Source organism: Felis catus, chromosome E1 (genome assembly GCF_018350175.1).
Source record: "Felis catus isolate Fca126 chromosome E1, F.catus_Fca126_mat1.0, whole genome shotgun sequence".
NCBI lineage: Eukaryota > Metazoa > Chordata > Mammalia > Carnivora > Felidae > Felis > Felis catus.
The window spans coordinates 41,036,163-41,054,520 of NC_058381.1; the positions used below are offsets into that span (position 1 = coordinate 41,036,163).

General features: G+C 52.0%; 1 protein-coding gene across 1 annotated transcript; it reads right to left on the minus strand.

The window, feature by feature from the left end:
- Positions 1–1,481: 1,481 nt before the first annotated feature.
- Positions 1,482–14,425, minus strand: CAVIN1 (caveolae associated protein 1). The gene is made up of 2 exons (XM_003996883.6): positions 13,727–14,425; positions 1,482–3,997 (listed from the first exon to the last, which is right to left on the minus strand). The coding sequence occupies exons 1-2, from the start codon at positions 14,195–14,197 to the stop codon at positions 3,296–3,298; spliced, it is 1,173 nt and encodes a 390-aa protein (XP_003996932.1). The 5' UTR covers positions 14,198–14,425; the 3' UTR covers positions 1,482–3,295.
- Positions 14,426–18,358: the final 3,933 nt, after the last annotated feature.

Here is an 18,358-nt window from a genome sequence, read left to right on the forward strand (position 1 = left end):
GGAAGTTTTGGCCCCACACTGTTATGTAAAGAAGGAATGCCATGGAGCAGGAGCCAGCAGAAATGTGGCTGTTCAGAGAGTTAGGACTGCTCTTAACAAAGTGGTGCCCAGAATAACACTGGGTAGGGAAGGTACAGCCTAGTCATTCTGCTGCTGGTGGACCAATGAGAGGCATGGCTTCTAGAAGGAAAGGGGTTTGTGTGTGTCAGGTGCTTTACTGTAGGTAGGAGAAGTACATGATGGCCCCACTACCCCAGGGCTTTTCTGGTTTCTCTTGTCCTTATTATTCCATAGCTGGGGTCCTGACATCATTCCCTGCTTCTCACAGCTGTACATCTGGATCCCAGAGGAAGAAGGACCCTCTCCTGGCAGGAGGGAAGTTTCCAGGCTCCCGTGCTCTGAATTTTCAGCATCAGTTTTCATTTCTTCTGGTGGGAAGCCAACCCTTTCTGGGAGATTTAGAACTCCAGACTCCACTGTGCTTGTTGCTGGGGGCAGGGGCAGGGGAGTCAAATGCATCGCTCATGAAGAAGGACCCAGCTTGTTTGAGGTAGTGGCAGAAGGCTGGGTTGGAGCCCCAGGAATGACAGTATTTTCATTAGGGTGATTCTGATGCGGGCAGAACCCACGTGATGATTTGAGTCCATTGCTCTAGGAAACCCATAACTTGTGGACAAGGTAGAGCAGGCTGCTTGCTCATGGGGAAGAGAGGCTGCACAGTGAAATCGGTGCCCATCCCAGGATTTGGGGGAGAATTAAATATGCTGTGTGACTATGACTGGCACATATAACACGGACTGGAATCCTTTCTCTAGGACAGTCAGCCCTCTGAGTCAGGGCCTCTGATTTTTCCCCTCCCCAGACTGCCTCCTCTAGGCCTATGATCTGGAAATGTACATTTGGGAGGAAGCTCAAACTGAGTAGAGTAACTGAGTGTGTCTGGAGGGCTAATGCCTTGACATCAGGGAAGTGGATCTATCTAGACAGTACAGGGTTATAGATTCTTATCAGTCAGACTGTGGAACCAGGCTGCCTGGTTTATAATCCCAGCTCTGCCACTTACCGGGGACTTGACTTTACCGGGTACTTGACTTTAGACGAGTCACCCTGTGTTTCTTCATCTCTAAAAACAGGAATGATGGTAACACCCCACTCCCACTCCCCACCCAAGCAAATGAGGCAGGTTTAAACCAATTGTCTGTGGGGCACCTGGATGGCACAGTCAGTTAAGCATCCACCTCTTGATTTTGGCTCAGGTCACTATCTCACGTTGGTGAGCTCAAGCCCCGTGTCTTGCTCTGCACTGACAGTGCGGAGCCTCCTTGGGATTCTCTTTCTCCCTCCCCCGCCTCCACCTAAACAGATAAATAAATAAATAACTTTAAACCAACAGTCGTCTCCCTTTTCCCCTCCCTGGCCCCCTCCTGTCCTCTGCAACTGAGCCTATGTAACTGCCTTCAGAGAATATAATCCAACGCAGATCCTTTTAGAAAAGCAGGTTTATTGGTCGGGCTGCTCACCAGGACACAGCAACATGACAGGCTCCCCAGAGCCCACAGGAAACTGTATCTGCCCACAACTCAGGCCCCTCAGCCCATCAGCACCAAGGGACCTTGTCCCGCAATCCCCATCCTCCCTCAGCTGAAGAGTCTCCAACCGTCCAGAAGAGAGAAGGGAACCAAGAAAACGAGGGGAGAGAAGCAAAGCTTTGTATTGTAAAAAAAAAAAGTTTGTGTCCCCAGGCTCCCTCCCTCCACCCCTTAAAACAATTAGCTGCAATTCTAAAAAGCAGAGCAGGGAAGAGGAGGCAGAGGAGGTGGGGGAGAAGGAAGCCCTCAGCTCTCTCTGGGCTGGGCTTGAGGGGGAAGGGAGTTGTCCTACCTTCTGACAAGCCACCTTTACTGGGGAGGAACAGGGAGCACTGAAGTGTCCAGAGAAGAACCTGTCAGTGGACTACAGAAATCAGGCCTTCGGACTGGAAGTAGCATCCCTGTCACCACCACCGATTCAGGAGAGGCACCCACAAGGGTAAGGAGGGCTTGACAAGTTTTGCAGCTCCGATACTAGCTCTAGGGAAGGATCTTGAGAAGAAACTGCCAGGAGTGAGCCAAGGCTGGGTTGCTCCATACACTCTCCTCCCCTTCCCCCCTCCAGCTCTCAGCTTGGTGCCCTGGCGGTTTGCACCTTGCTCTCTTTTGCTGGCTGCCTCCCTCCTAACTCCCAGCTCTCCACAGTCTGGTGCTGCCCCCTTCTGGGACCCTCCCTTTCTGGACTTTGAGACATGGGCTGCCACAAGGGGCGCCACCATTCACATCTCATTTAAGGGACAAAGGTGAGGCTTCCCTCTCTCTTCCCTTTGGATCATTGCTTTCTCCTAACTGTCCTCCCTCCTTATTCTGAAAATTGTCCTGCTGTCCTCGGAGAACCCCTCTAAGATGGGATTCTCGTCCTGTGTTTCTCAGGCTGCTAATGAGGAGAATTCTCCTCTCTTCACCCATTTCCACTTTCTACTATTTCCCATTCTCCTTCCTAAAGCCATAGCCATGTGCTGCTGCTGCGGATGCACAAACATGTAAGTGTTCTCCACACCAGCGCCCTCCTTCCCCAGGGTGGTACTTAGCTCCAGGCTTCCTTGTTGGGACGCTTTACAGATAGCGCCTGTGCTAGACTCTCTTTCCAGAATCACAGCTCACTCTGCCTTCTTCCCCCACTGCCCCAGGTTCTCCCAAAAGCTGCTTTTAAGTCCTTCCAGTATGGGGCTTCCGTGTGGGCAAGGGTCCTCTTTGAGATTCACTCTTTCCTTTTATGGTAACTTTGGCTTTGAAGTCTCCAGGGATCAGGATGAGGAAAAAAAGAGCTCAGTGAGCAGGAATGACAGCAGTTGGCTGTGAGTGTGAGGTGGAGGTTAGGGGGAAGGCAGCCTACCCCAAGGGGGGGGGGGGCAACCATGGAAATGACAGCAATTTCCTTTAAGATCCCTGACTTGGACGACCAGGACACGGATCACTCCCCCTCTCCATGCCCACCCAGACTATGCCCAAATTGGGGCTGTTCGTAGAAGAGGCTGCCTCCCTCTCCCATCTTAACAGCTTTAAGACTTGGAGGGGTGCACCTGGAGGGGCGGTGTTGTCAATTTAGAAATATCTCAGCCCGTTTGGGGCCGACAGAGAATGCGATAGAGAAAGTTCCGGGCGGGGGGCGGAGGGGGGGGGGGCGGGAGAGGAAAGGCGTGGGAAGGGGGCAGGGAGAGGCGGGGCGGGGTGGCGCGGCCTCCTGGGCAGAGCCCCGCGTCCGCTCAGTCGCTGTCGCTCTTGTCCACCAGCACGGCGTCCGACTCCTCGGTGATCTCCAGCAGCGTGTGCACGTCGGGGCTGCTCCCGCGCAGCAGGTCGGCCGCCTCGCCGCGCTCCGCGCCGCCCTCGTCGTCATCGGCACCCACCTCCACCATCTCGGTGGCCTTCAGCACCTCCACCTCGCCCTCGCGGATCTTCTTGACGTGGAAGGTGAAGGGCGGCACCTTGTACACCGCCGTCTTGGAGCGCGCGTAGACCACGTGGTCGGGCGTGAAGGACTTGCGCAGCTTGTCTCGCGAGGTCTTGAGCTTCTCGCGCCGCTCGGCGGGGACGAGGCGCGTGCCCAGCTTGTTCATGCGCTTCTCCAGCGTGTGCCGCGTCTTCTCCAGGTTCTCCTTCGTCTTGAGGCGGGTCTTCTCCAGGTTTTCGCGGGTGCGCACCTTGGTCTTCTCCATCTTCTCCTTGGAGAAGGCCTTCTTGAAGTCGTCCACGCGCCGCAGGCCGCTGCGCTTGATGCGCTCGGCACGCGACTCCTCGATGACCTCCTCCACCTCCACCGCCTCGTCGGAGGACAGCTCCAGCGCCGCCGCGTCCTCCTCGGGCCGCTCGCCTTCGCCCAGCTCGTCGCCCTCCTTCTCGGGCAGCGCCTCCGCTTCTTTCAGCGACTTGCTGATGCTCACCTTGGCCGGCAGTTTCACTTCATCCTAAAAGGAGAGCGGAGCGGAGAGGTGAGGGGCAGAGCGGAGGGTTGGGCAGGGACGTGGGGGACACTGGACGAACCGGAGGCAGGGTGGGGGTGCTTCTGTGGCCTGGTAACCGTGAAATCGGCCTGACCCCTTCGTCGGTGTAACCCCAGAGCCTCGACCCTGAGCTGGACACACTGTGTCGGTGTCCAATAAAATGTGTTGAATGAATGTTAACTATGCAGACAGGGCGAGGAGGGAACCGAGCTTCCGGTCAGAGATTGGCTTGTAGTGTAATTGCGCTGGGGCTGATTATCTCTGCAGCCCTCCACCCCTGTCCTATGCCCTACATCCCCCCATCTTATAGGAAAACCGCTCCTTACCAATTGCGTCCCAGGGAACACAACTTTTAACTTTGGGAATGGGCAGAGCGCCCTCTGGCGCACGGAGTCCCACACTGCTCTAGCCAAGCCAAAACGCAAAGGGGTTGGGGACGTGGTTGAGGGGTGGAGGTAGGAGCGAGTGAGTTCACAGCCAGTGTCAGGTGACCCCCAGGTAGGTAGCTTGAAGGCAAGATAAAGGGAGTGCGTTTCCCAGGCCTCAGATAATTTCAGAACCAGTTGTAGGGAAGGAGAGCTGTGCTGCGCCCATGCTCCCCACCCTTGACCTCCACATACTGATTTGCTCCAGCAGTGGTCATTCACCCCCTTCCCCCCCCCCCATGTAGAAATTGAAGGAGGAAAGAGGAGGAAGCTGGCTGGCTGGCAGCCAAGAGCATGTTTTCTCCCCAACATGGACATTAATGGTTCTGACTTCCCAGCCTTAGAATGGAAGGGAAGCATTACTTTTTCCATTCTTGTTTCTTTTTCCCCCAGACTGGAGCTCAAGGAGACAGGAATAGGGTAGTGGTCCCAGATTCCCTGAGATCTGGAGTTCAGAGCCAGTTCTTCCCTCTTCCCCTGGGAGTACCTAGCACCAACACTGTTTTCCATTCTGGGAAGATATTCCAAGGTCTTGACTCTGGGCCAACATTTCAGAATCCCAGGATCATCCCCCACAAGAAGGTAGGGGAGGCTGATTATAGAAAGGGAAAGAGGGCACAACCCAGAACATAAACATAAACCCAGATCTCTTTGGCCCAGACTCTTTTTAGGGACTTCAGATGAAGGAATGAGAGACAGTCGTTTTGCAAAGGGTTTTCTGAAGATTGTTTCCCAGAATTGTAAGGAAATCCCATCTGAGAAAAATGAGGCAACATGAGTTGACCCCTCTCATAACACACATACACACACACACACACACACACACACACGCCACTTGGTATCTCAGAGCCACCTGCTACAGAAATTCCTTCCCCAGCCCCCAACCTCTTTCCTCTTCCCTCCCATCCACATCCCCGCCAGAGTTTCCTGGTTTACACTGAAAACTAGGAACACCCCCTCCCAACTTCCTTCCCTCCCTGTCAATAGCATTAGCAAGGACAAAGACAGAAAGCTAGCTCCACCTCTTCTCCCAAACTGGGCACAGCACTGCTGGGCATCAAGCCACCTCAAGCTCTCCTTACTCAACTACACCTCCCAGCAGGCAAGGTGATCTGGGCTCAGGGCATGCTGGGACTTGTAGTCTCCACCTGCCATAGCTGGCTTGGTACAGTCATTCTGTCCATCCCTCTGCCTCTTATCATTCACAGAGGCATTGAAGGGTGTTTTCCTTGATCTCAGTATAAGGGTGTCCCAACCTGTCTTAACATTCCTTCTAATTTGCAGTTGTACCCTTTGGGTGCCCTCTTTACAGTCACGTCTCTCTGCCTGCTATTTGAGTCCTCTCTTTTACACACCATTCTACGACTCTCCATGATCAAAACTCCGGGCTACCTCTTCATCCCTCTCCACCCAGCATTTACCTGCAGCTCCACTATCAAAAACATTTCAGCTCTGATCTCTCCTTCACAAGCCTGTCTGACTAAAACCCCACACACGCTCCACCAAAGGGTAGTGGAGAACCCCGCCTTTCACTAAGCTCAGACAATGTGGATGGGGTAGGGAAGGATTAGGGTGATGGGCGGGGAATAATCAGGAAACAGTCCCAGCTGCTGGAAAACAAATCAACATTGTTTCCCTGCCCCACTCCTAGCATCCCTGATACCCCCCTCCCACACCCACTCCTGTCCCTCCCCACCCCCTAAAGGCTGAGCTGACTGGTTTTCCTGGCCTCTGGCTTCCTAGATTAAAGGTGTTTGCCAGCTGAACTTGGAAGTGAACAGGGCCAGGGACAGCGTTGCAGGCTTCTTGTAGCCAACTCCATCTTCCTCGTTTCTGATGAAAAGTCTCAAATATAACATCAGGGAGTATTCCCAGTGAAAGGAGGTTTATTCTTGGATTTGGAGGTGTCTCCCCCAGTCCAGAAACGTATGTGGGAATATAATAACCCCATTCGTTGTAGGTCTCCTCCGGAGTGATGGTTTACACCGGAGGAGCTGCCTTCTTGGTGGAACGTCCCTGGGGATGAGGGAAGAGACAACTCGACCTAAGTCCCTGGACAGTGTCCAGTAGACTGGCTCTGGAAAGGGTATACCACCATGACTTCAGCTTTTCTCCTCCATTAATGGATTTTCTCTTTTCTCCCCCTTTCCAAGCCAGGTTTCCCCTATGACTCATAGCCTTGGAGTGCTGTCTTGGGCCCACCCAGCCTGCCTGTTGCTACAACAACTACCAACACAATTCCAAAGCACCTCCCCTCACCCTGGGCCACACACTGGCCAGGCATCCTTGTCCCACCCCTACTTCCCTGGCAGAGCTCCTTCACCAAAGGAAGGGCCTCAGGCAGGGGGGGAGGTCTCTGTGTGTTCTGTTTTCACGTTTTTATTAAACAAAACCACCACTCCCAACAGGATTGGTTTCCAGAGTTACCTTTAATGACCAGGTCTGAGCAAAAGCATGCATAGATCCCTTTTCCCCCCACCAAGCACACATAGCTCTCCAACCCAGGAAGGCACCAGTCCAGGGTGAGTTTCAGGAGCCCCAGGGAGGCTCCCCGCCCCTTCTACTCCTCTCCCCAACCCTGCTGTATAAACTGAAGATCCTCTGGCTTAGGAAGAAGACTGTAATATGATTATAATTTAATCGAGCACCTATTATGTGCCTGATCCAGGCATTCACATTTGTCAGGGAAAAGGGGACAATGTCATATGGATATAAGTAGGAGCCTTTCTTTTTTCTTTCTTTCTTAAAAAAAAAAAAAATTTTTTTTTAAGTAAGCTTTACACCCAGCGTGGGGCTTGAACTCACAACCCCAAAATCAAGAGTCACATCCTCTACTGACTGAGCCAGACAAGCGCCCCAGGAGCCTTTCTTAGCTTAGAGCTCTGTCCCCAACTTCTGCCCGGGAATGGCCAGAGAAGACGACTTTGGAGAGGTAATTCAGAGACCTAGGATCTGCTCAGAGACTAAGTTAGAAGAGGGTACTAGACTTGGGGAGAGGTGGAAGAGAGGGAAAGTTGTAAAAATTCAGGATCATTACTTTAGATTGCTGAGACAAGGGGTGAGAGAAACCAAAGGCAAAGGGTCCTTTCTGTTAGAGCAGGATTCTCAACAGGGGTAATATTGCCCCCAAGAGGGTGGAAATGGATTATTGAGGGGAGGGGGGATTTTAGTGCAATAGTTTGTAGTGCTCAGAGTCCCGGTGCATACACAGATACATAGCATATCTGTAGTATTAAGATTTCGTGGAGGAGGAGACCGGGGGAAAAGAACGTCTAAAAAGACTCCTTAGAAGGATGGTTACGGGAGGAAAAAAAAGAAGAAAGAAAGAAAAAGTTGAGGAAACACTCTTGTGCTATAGGGAAGCCAAAGGATCCAAGCCAGAGGCAGCTAAAATGCCCCTCCATCCGGCCTCTCGGAGTTGGCAGCTTTTGGGTGCCCCGCCCAAGGCAGGATCTGGCAAACATAAGGGATCCCTTTGCAAAACATTTTCTAAAAAAAATGGAAAAAATCAGTGTAAATGTTTTCCTCAGCTACAGGGAGGGGGTGGACAGGACACAGAACAGACCCCAGGCCTGGGCCTCATGAGGGCCCTCTCCAGAGAAGCTTTGAGCCAAGCTGGCCTGTCCCAGAGGAGGAGTCAGAAGGGGAGTGGGAAGGAGAATCAGATGCCATGGCACAGTTTCATGCAATTTCATGCAGGGCAACACTGGATGCAACTCAAGGATGGTGTTTGGAGTGTCTGCTATTAAGACAGAAACCAAGAGGTAGGGGAGGGCCCCGTCCCTTCACCTCCCACCCCATTGCACACAACACATTCCCCTGAACTCTGCATAATGCGAGAGTGTTTTCACATGCCCGCCACCCACCCATGCTTGGAAGAGGCCTGCCATCCGGACACTGACCACCGCTAAGCAGTGAGCTGATGGTGGACTGGAATGACCCCCCATGCCCACATCACCCCAGAGACCCTAAGTGCCCCCACCGGCTGCTGGCTCCTCTGGGGTGGGCAGAGGCACAGGCTCTGGGTAATAGGGTAGTGTCCTAGGCGTCTGGTCAAAGGGTGGGAGTTCAGGCACTGTCTCAGGCTTCAGGTCAAAGGGCTCAGTCTCAGGCAGAAGGTCAAAAGGCACGGTCTTGGGTGTGGCCGGGTCAGAGGGTGCTTTCAGCTTCTTCTTGGGCTAAGATGAGGAAAAGGGGTTTAAATGGGGCTTGAGATGGGTGCGGATGGGGTTGAGAGAAAGAGGCCTTAGTGGGGGTGAGGGAGTGAGTAGGGGGAGGGGAGTACAACATGTATTAGGATGGAAAGGAACCACATTTTAAATGCTTCATCACAAGGGCCCTGGGGTTGAAAGTGGGACACACTCAAGCCCATGATTAATAAACACAATTTAAACAGATGCCTCTCTCCCTCCCTCTAGAATCTTCCCCAGTCCCATCCTTGGCCTCCTACCTTCTATCCCTACCCAGCTGTGGTCTTGGGATGATGTTATTGAAGGCTGGCGTGAGGGGGTAAGAGGCTGCTGGGGGTGGAAAAGGAGTTCTCTAAGAGGCCAGTTATTGACTCTAGCTGTGGAGGCTCTTATGAGTGAAAAAGAAGGCGAGTAGGGGAACAACTCCACTGTCTTCAGAGTCCTATGCTGCTGATCCCAGTTCTTGTTTTTCCCCTGGGGCAGGGTGGGCACTGGGTGCCACCCCGGATAAGGAGAGGGAGGGGCTTGGAAGAGGGATGTTCTGGCCATTTCCCTTTGGCCACATCCCCACCTCTTGCCTCCCTTGCCACCCCTCCCCCTCCCCACGCCTGGGATATCAAAGCCCAAAATGCACAGAGAAATCAGGAAAAAAACCAAGCTATTTTTATGACATGGGAACCTATGTAGGTCCTACATCCTGGGGACCTAGTGTTAGCTCCTATTCTCCCTTCTGAGGGGCTGAGCTGCCACTCTTGCTTTGGACCATCAGAAGTCAGGGAGAGGGACAGTTAGGGGCATCACCAGACTCCAGTGACAGGGTAGGGGCCTACAGCCACAAAAACACAAAGCAGCAGATGCCAGCCCACCCCTGTGGAGTACAAGGAGAAGGGGCAAGTGACAGGGAGGCCAAGGAGAAAGCCAGCTTGGTCCTGTCATAACTAGATGCAGAGTCCATGCCAGGGGACACCCCAATACTGGCCAGGGAGCTCCACACCTTGTCCTCTGCACCCCTCCCCTCCCACTGTCATTGGGCCACTGTCATTGGTCATTGCCTCTACTTCGGCACTATGAGGCTGAGCAGCTAATGGCCACCAACCTTAGCCACTTTTAGCCAATATTGCATATGTGTGCACATGTGGATCTACACACACACACACTAGCCTGAGTGCCAGAACCCTGCAGCTATCTCCCTTACAGAATGAAGGAGCCAGAACTAATCTTCTGTTGGAATAACCTGCACCCTGACTTCTGCTGCAGAGCCCGGGAATGGAAGGAGGAATTGGGGAATAGAGAATATAGCAGAAGAAGGGGTACACTTGGATTCTTGCCCCCGCTTTGACCCTCACTGACTTCAGCGACAGTAGGCAAGTGACTTCCCCTCTCTGGGCCTCCACTTCCCCAGCTACAAAATGAAAGAGCAGAAATTGATGATCTCTGAAGTATCTTCCAGCTTAAAAGTCTGTAATGACAGAATAATGAAATATTCACAATAGTATGGTTCAATAAAATGGAACAAACCACCCCTCATCTCTGAGGTAGGTTGCCTAGCAACAGTATCCTCTCATTTCTATCAGTTGCTTACTCTGTGCCATTGTATCCCTTTTTGATTTTGACCTTTACAATAGTCACATTTTACTTAAAAAAAAAAAAAGAGAGAGAGAGAGAGAGAAAGAAAAGAAAGGGAAAAAAACAGAGGGAGGAAAATTATTTTCCTTTGGTCTTACGAATGCTTCCCAAAATACCCTCCTGCTTTGGAGCCAGTGACCAGGAAAAACTCCGCTTTTTTGAGGAAGGATGTGGTAAGCACTCTTTCCGTGGCCACTAGGCTTAGAGGGATGAGAGGGACAAGAGCCCCACATTGGAATATTTGGGGACAAAGCTTACGAGTTCTGGAACGAGGGAGCCCTGATTTGCTTCAAGTCCAGGAAGAAGCTAGAAGTTAGGTTAGGATTTGGGAGGAAAAGCCAACAAGCCCTCATTCCAGCCTTGGTGCCCTCGCCTTTAAAGCCCATGAGGCTTTAATCCCTTAAGTGCTTCCTGGTTCTATCCTCAAGCCCTTGGAGCAGGTCTGATGGGTCCATGTGTAGGTCACTGTCCCATCAAAACTGCTCCAGAAAATGTTTCTTTCCATTTTAGCCCCCTTTTCTGTTCTCTAAACACTAATAGTATCCAAATCATTGTCAGGAAGAGTTGGTTCTTTAATGGTCACTACCCCTCCTGTTTGTGGTGTGCCCACAATCTGCCTGATCTTCCCAGCAGTTAGTTCTCAGTCCGCTGACCCCTAGCAACTGGTAGAATTTGCTCTTTGCATTCACTGGCTGTTGCCTAGCCAGGTGTCACCTGATAGGAAGGGATGCCAAACTGCTAGTTTTTGTTAGAGAGATAGGGAAATGCCAGAGGACAGTAATGACTCAGAAGTGGGTTCAGGGTGGAGGCTCTGATATCCTGGGATGGAGGGTGCTGAATTTCATGGTGGCGGGGTGGGGGGATCAAACATAAACTTAACCTATGAACTCATTGCACCTAGCAGTTCCTTGAATATGGGGTGAAGCCACATAAGTCATTCCTTTCTTTATCCCCCAGGAAGAAAATATAGGAGGCCAGATGACTTGATCCCACAGCGGGGGCCTTCTCCCTCCTTTCATTCTCCCCTCCACCCTGCCCCCAGTGCCACATCATCACCTCCTGCATCTGCAGTGGGGAATACAGCATCCCCTCCCCTGTCACCACTCTGGAGAACTCACACTCTCCCAGGACTTTCTCCAAGCCTCTCTCTCAGCTTGGCCACCCAAGCATCCTACCCCTCAGCCTGACTACCATAAATGCCGCCGCCCCCAGTCTTCCCTATTAGGTCTGCCAAGGCGCAAAGCTATTTTTACCTCATTCTCTTCCCAGGCGTCCAGACTCAGGGAGGAGCAGTCTCTGCTTTTCCTTTAGCAGCACAGTACCCTACACCCTCACCCCTACCTGGGACATCTGCTCTGCAGCTCAGGGAAGTGCTGTTTCAGGGAAGCCCCACCCCTGTTGCTGGAATCTTTTCCTTACCTCTGAGCTCCTCTCCAGGTTGGAACCATGTTATTTCTTAGTTATCTCTCCTGTGGTTTGGGGGCTTAGGTCCCCGGCTTGTGCCATTCTTTCTACCTCAGCCTTCTGCCTCCCACTGGCCCTGGTTTAGTCCAGATGCAGTCAAAGCCACCCTGTGATTAGATCCCCTTCCCCCACCCCACAGACACAAGGTGTATAGCACCCTGCCAGCTGCTAAAGGGAGTCATGGAGATGCCACTGGCCCCTGCACAGGAGTTTTTCTCCTCAGTACCCGCCCTTCTCTCAGCATCTCAACCTTTGGCAGGTTTACCTCAAGGCTGAGAACTTTTCCAGGTTCTGCCGTCTGGGATATTTAGAGTGAGGAGGGTAACCTATCCAAGCCCTTCGTGGCAACCTTCTAGCACACAAGGCTCTGGAGAAAAGAGCTGGCTGGCTGTCCCGGACCCCTGGGTGTTCTTTCCTTTCCTTAGTGCCCCCCCCCCCCCCGTGCTAATCCGATCTCTTTTAAGAATCTTTCACACACACATTCCTTGGAGCAGTTAGAGTAAGTGGAAACAGCTCTAGACAAACATTTTCTACCAGATGGTGCTATATGGGGGGGGGGGGGGGGCTCACTTCTTGAGCCACTTGGGAGGAGTCCCTGGGCATTGGAAGGAGGGGGAGAGCACCACTTCTGTCTCTGTCCCAACACCACCTCCTCAGGTGCCAGTTCGCCGTTCTCCCTGTGTCTACTGGTCTCAAACACTGCATCTCTCTTAGCTCCTCCTAGAGAGACCAAGGCAAGGACCTCACTGAATCCCAGAGGTTTACTCAGAAACTGGTTGACCAGGCCCTGGTGCAGTCAGTGAAACCACAGATCCCTGACAGGTTTTCTCTCCTAGGGGGTGTGGGAAATCTAGCCTTCCTTTTCCTTACATTCCTTCTGTAGGGAGAGGAAGGGGCAGAGGGAGCATAGACTAACCCCTTCACCCCTTTGGTCTCACCTCCTTGGGGTGGGAACAGCAACCAGGCCTGCAGGAAGCAGAGCAGGCGACACTGGGCACATTCCCACCCCACCAAAGATCACCAAGCCCTTAGCTCAGACCCACTTCTAATGGGACCGGGGAGAGATAAGCGGAGAGGACCAGCAACACTGAGATTTCCAGGTTTATTTGGGGTTATGATTAAAAAAAAAAAAAAAATTTGTTTTAACAGGGCGGGAGAAACCAGGAGAGGTGCATAGGAAGCAACAAGCGGCCTGGGCGGGGCCTGGGGCGCGCCAGCCTCCTCCCGCACGTCTGCCTGCTGCTACGCGGTCAGGGAGGCAAGCGGGGTGATTCAACGCGCCTAGATTGCGGGACCGGCCGGGGCCCTCTTGCACTTCTCACAACGCACCCCGCTCCCCCTCCCCTCGCGCCCGCTTCCATCCGGCAAAGGGTTCGGGCGCGCTGCCAGCATCCTCAAGGTCCTGAAAGTGCCGGGAGGGCCAGGGGCAGATCGCAGCGAGGGGACGCGGCGGTAGCCGAGGCCCACGCGAGGGCGCGGGGTACGGGGGCGTGTGCTGGCGGTCGCGTCCCTCGCCTGGCGCAGCCCCCGCCGGTGCGTGCCTGAGCCCTGAATCACCCGCTATATCGGGCGAACAGCGCCGGAGGCCCCAAACCCGGGCCGCGCCGCCAGTGTCCGTTTACAGCGGGCCCACCGGCCGCCAGGGACCCCTGGCTTTTCCCAAAACCTCCGCCAAGTAGGTAGACTTGACAGAGCCGAGCTGGGAGCGGTCTGTGATGGGGAGCGTCCCCGAGTCCAGCCCCCTAACTCGGTTGCGAGTTTGTCACCGAAGGAGGGGGTTAGGTGATCAGGCACGGGGTGCACAGCGCGCCCCTCCGCGCTCCACAGAAATCCGCCACCCACCCCACCCCTCTCTAGCGGCGCTCGCCGGAAGGAGGGTGGGTCCTCCGGGCCAGGCCAGGCTGGCAGGAGCGCAGCACCGCGGGCAGGTCCCCCCACCCCAAGCCCCGGAGACGCTGGGCCGGGCGCGGTCCTTCCCGCCAGCTCACCTGGTAGATCATGACTTTAAAGTTGCGGCGCCGAAGCAGCTCCGCCTCGTTGACCTCCAGCTTCTTGATCTGGCCTGCCTGGCGCTCCAGGCTGCCGCGCACGGTCTTCACGTTGACGCTGACCTTGCGCACCTTCTCCAGCAACTTGCTCACGGTGTTGCTGGTGGTGGCGTGTGCCTTGCCCAGCTTGCTCAACTCGCCCTGGATGCTCTGCACGGCGCCCTCCATCTCCGCCTGCCGTTCCTCCAACTGGGCTTGGGTCAGCTGGATCTGGTCGACGGCGCCAATGATTTTGTCCAGAAGGCTCAGCACCAGCACGCCGTTCACCTGGTCTGACTTGATCAGCTCCTCGGAACCGGCCCCTGACGGCTCCTCCGCCGCTGGCGCCCCCGTAGGGGAGGACCCCGGGTCCCCGACTTCGGGGTACCCGGGAAGCGGCTGCTCGATGATATGGAGCTGGGTGTCCTCCATGACTACCCGGAGCCGTGCGGGGCCGGCCGGGTGGAGCTAGAGCTGGAGCCCGAGCCCAGGAGAGGAAGAAGAGCGGGAGGGGGAAAAGCGAGAAAGAGCGGAGAGCCGAGGAAACTCGAGCCACGTCCGTGCGCACCGGGACGGTGGCCAGAACTGTGGGGCGGGGAATCGGTGAGCTCCCGGGCTCCCGGGCCAAACCCCGGAATCTTGTCGCCCATTGGCTGGCCCCACCCCAGAAAGGGAGGGACCGGGGCAGAAGGGGAGACCGATGGTGGGGAAGGGGGGCGACCGAGGGGGACCCAAGAGCCGAGCGCCCCACCCTTCCCAGGATGGTTGGAATAGTTGGAGCGGAGACTAAGGCCTCGGCTGCCAGCGGAGGCCGCGCAGCGGGACTGGGGCGGAGGAATGTGAGCTGGAAAGGGAAACAGGTCTTAGAGTGGGCCTCTCCTTTTCCCTCCCGCTTTTTTTTTTTTTTTTTTTTTTTTTTTTTTTTTTTTTTTTTTGCTTACCCACAAACCCACCTCAGACTTTGAAGTTCTAGAGCGGGGAGTCAAATAGAACTTGAGATCCTAAAATCGTGTGGAGAATATCATATTTGCCTGTGCACAGTTTTTGAGAGGGAAAAAAATCCATGGCTTTCACAGTATTTTCCAAGGTGCCAATACCTCTCCCACGACCAAGTTACCACCCAGTGTTCTAAAAGTTTGAAGGGTTCTGGGGTGTCTGGCTGGCTCAGTCATTAAAGCATGGGACTCTTGACCTTGGGATTGTGAGTTCAAGACCCACTTTGGGTGTAGGAATTACCTAAAAATAAAATCTTAAAAAATAATAATAATAAAAGCTTGAGGGGTGGTTTGGGGAAGGGAGAACTTAGATTAGGTGGTGAGGGGCTGTGAAGTTCCTCTATGTTTCCCTTAGAAATATGCTAACAGAGTAGGAGTGAGATGGACAGTAAAATAGGAAGTAAAGCCTTTTACCAACCTCTCACTCTCTTTAAAAACCACTTTTCCGGGGCACCTGGGTGGCTCAGTGGGTTGAGCATGGGACCTTGGCTCGGGTCATGATCTCATGGTTTATGGATTTGAGCTTTGCATTTGTCTCTCTGCTGTCAGCTCGGAGCCTGCTTTGGATCCTCTGTCCTGCTCTCTCTGCCTCCCCTCCCCCAAATAAACAAATATTAAAAATAATCACCTTTTCCTGTGTTTCTCCCTGCCAGAGGCCTAGCTGACATTAACTTCAAAGAGCAGGACCTAGGAGTTTATCTACCTCTCTGATCCCAGAGACTGGCCCTTAGCAATAAGAGAGATCATCAAATCCCACCTCCTCACTTGACAGACAGGAACACGAGGGCCTAGAGAGGGCAAGTGACTTGCCAGAAGTACCCACGGGTTAGCCTTGGCTTGGTGCTTGGTGCTCTAATCAGGCCCCTGGACTCCTCTCTTGCTTTTTCTACCTTAACACTCTACCTTTCTTTGAGACAGGGATAGGCAGACATGGCCACCCATGCATGCTGGTTTTGAGCACGCAGTCCTGAGTATTGACTACAGATATATTTTCAACCGTGATGGGTACCAAGGACCAGAACCAAGGAGGACTCAGAAGTCTAGAGAAAAAGAGGCTGCCCGTGCTCCCCCATTTTGCTCTCCAGCACAGCACTGGACTATGAGTTCCCTGGAGTGACACCAGCCCTCTTTCCCCCAGAAAAGCTACAAACCTTTTCCCTGGTTAGGAAACCAAGCTTGGGTTTCCCCAGCTGGATAGATGATGGCCTTGGCAAAAGGTCACTTCTAGTCTGGCATGCATTATCATTAGGAAGAGTGAAAAACTGCCCAGTGGGGGCCTTAGACCACAACAATCCATTCAGAGAACCCATCAAGCCAGAGAGGAGCTGAAGAGTTCAGTGTATCTGGGGCAGTCCAAGATAGCCCCAATGACTAGCAGATATATATCTGCAAGAACTGATTACCAACTTATTTTAGAATTTAAGAGAAAATGTATTATAGCAGTTTAAGTTGCTTCTGTTGAGGATTGATAAGACTTCTAGAAAAAAGAAGAGTGACAGTAGAAAACCTTATAGCCCTTCATAAGGTTCTTTTTTTTTTAAAGTAATCTCTACCCCCCAATGTGGGACTTGAACTCACAACCCCGAGTTACATGCTCTTCCGACTGAGCCAGCCTAGTGGCCCAGTTTCTTATTTTTTTTTTAATTGGTTAGATTATTTTCACAGGTGACATACAAGATACAGATTTTGAATAGGACACAAAGAAATGGAGTGAAAAGAACTTTTCTTTCTACTCTTGTCTGCACAACTAATTTCTCTCCCAAGAGACAAACTGTTACTATTTTCTTGTGGAACCTTCCATAGAAATACATATTTAAATATACTGCTACATATGTATGCTCAGCACTTTGCTTTTTTCAGTTAATAACATACCTGGAAGATTGTTCCACGTAGCGTGTAGAACTGACTTGTTTTCCAATGTATGGATGTACTAATTTCGCCAATTCTGTATCAAAGAAGATTCAGACATTACGATTTAAACCTCACAGCAGATGAGGGAGACATTGAAGAGGAGTTTTAGTGGTTGATTTTGTGGTTGTATGCTTGCTAAAAGGAATTAAGTCCATGCCATTCTGGCTTTCACATTAGGAAAATATTTCTGTTCTTCAAAAAGGAATGTCAGTGTTTGTGGATGAGTCAAATTATGTCCCGGGATAGTCCAGTGAATACATCTCTGACTCATCTGACGCCTTAACAGAGAATTTTGCAGAAAGGGCCCTACCCCTGCATTCCTACCTCCAAGAAACGTGTGCATCAACAAGTTTCTCTGCTCTTCTTCCTACTAGACGTCAGCTAAATCCAACAGGGGGCGTGCTGAGCCTTCTTGCATTGGCTTTATCAATCCTGATCCCAAGAAATGGAGCCCAAGAAGAGCCTTACCAGAGGGCTTCACTCCATTTCAGTGAAAATAATCACTTTCTCTTCATTTGCAATTGTGTTCAGTATGCCATCGCTTGCATTCAGGGTTGATGCTTTGCATTTTCCACTGCTGTCTCTACTTGCTGAAAGGCATGCTGTTCCATTGTGTACTTTCAGCTGCTGAGGCAGTCTGTAAAAGGGATGGAGAGATGGAAACAAACAACCCTTTGGCCCAGAAAAAGAACACGGGGATAACAACCACGTCAGCCACTGTAATCTCACAGAGCTCTGTCATATTCCTCCATCCATTCATTTGTTCAGAAAGTGTGACTACTTCACAGGAGCCAGCTACCAGACTGGGGACTTTAAGGAGATTTAATAAAGCCCAGTCCTTCCTGTTGAGAAGCTCAAAGTGTAACAAGGGCGATATATGCATAAATAATTTCTTATACAAAGTGGAAAATGCTCCAGCAGTTCAAGGAGTATTGCCACCACTTTCTGGGAGAGGGGGGAGAGGTTCACAGAGGGGAGAGTCTGTAGGTGGAAAGGAGAAAGGGTACACCCTCCCCACCTCACCCTGCAGCAACTACGCTTATTGTGAAAGTGTGGGGCTGGGGCGAGAGATAACCAGGCATTGTTCATCTCTTACTGTGGTGCTGCCATAGGTCTTATGAGTATATACTTAGGGAGATCCAGTAAGGTGTGAGGGGCACAGTGTGCAGTATGTTCCATTCAGTTTTGGATCCCTCCTGGGAGCGATCCTGGGTAGACAGTATGTTTTGTTAATAATAAGTGGTTGGGATGAATGTGTCTTCAGGAGCTGGCTCGCAGCTGCCACAGACAGCAGCGATGTTTTTCTCCCGGGATTTATAGGCACTATTCTTGTCCCTCCGACATAAACAAAAAATGCCTATAGTATTTGTATATTTCTCTGCCTCAAAAATTCCTTCCTTTCTTCTCCTTCAAACATTAATGTATAGGGTAGCTTTCCTGAGCCAGAAAACAGTCAAAATTATTTTTAAGTGCTAATTTATGCATAGTTTAGTGCGAGAAACCATTGAAAGGACACGGCAAATTTGCTGTGGGGGGAGAGTTTTTAGTCTCAAGGAAGCAGTGATGCGGCCTAATAAACATCAAGAAAATAAATTAATGGAAATGCCCTAAAACCTCTCCTCCTTCTCTGCCTTCATCATGCACTGGTCTCTTACCCTAAAAATAAAAAACAACAACACACAGACAA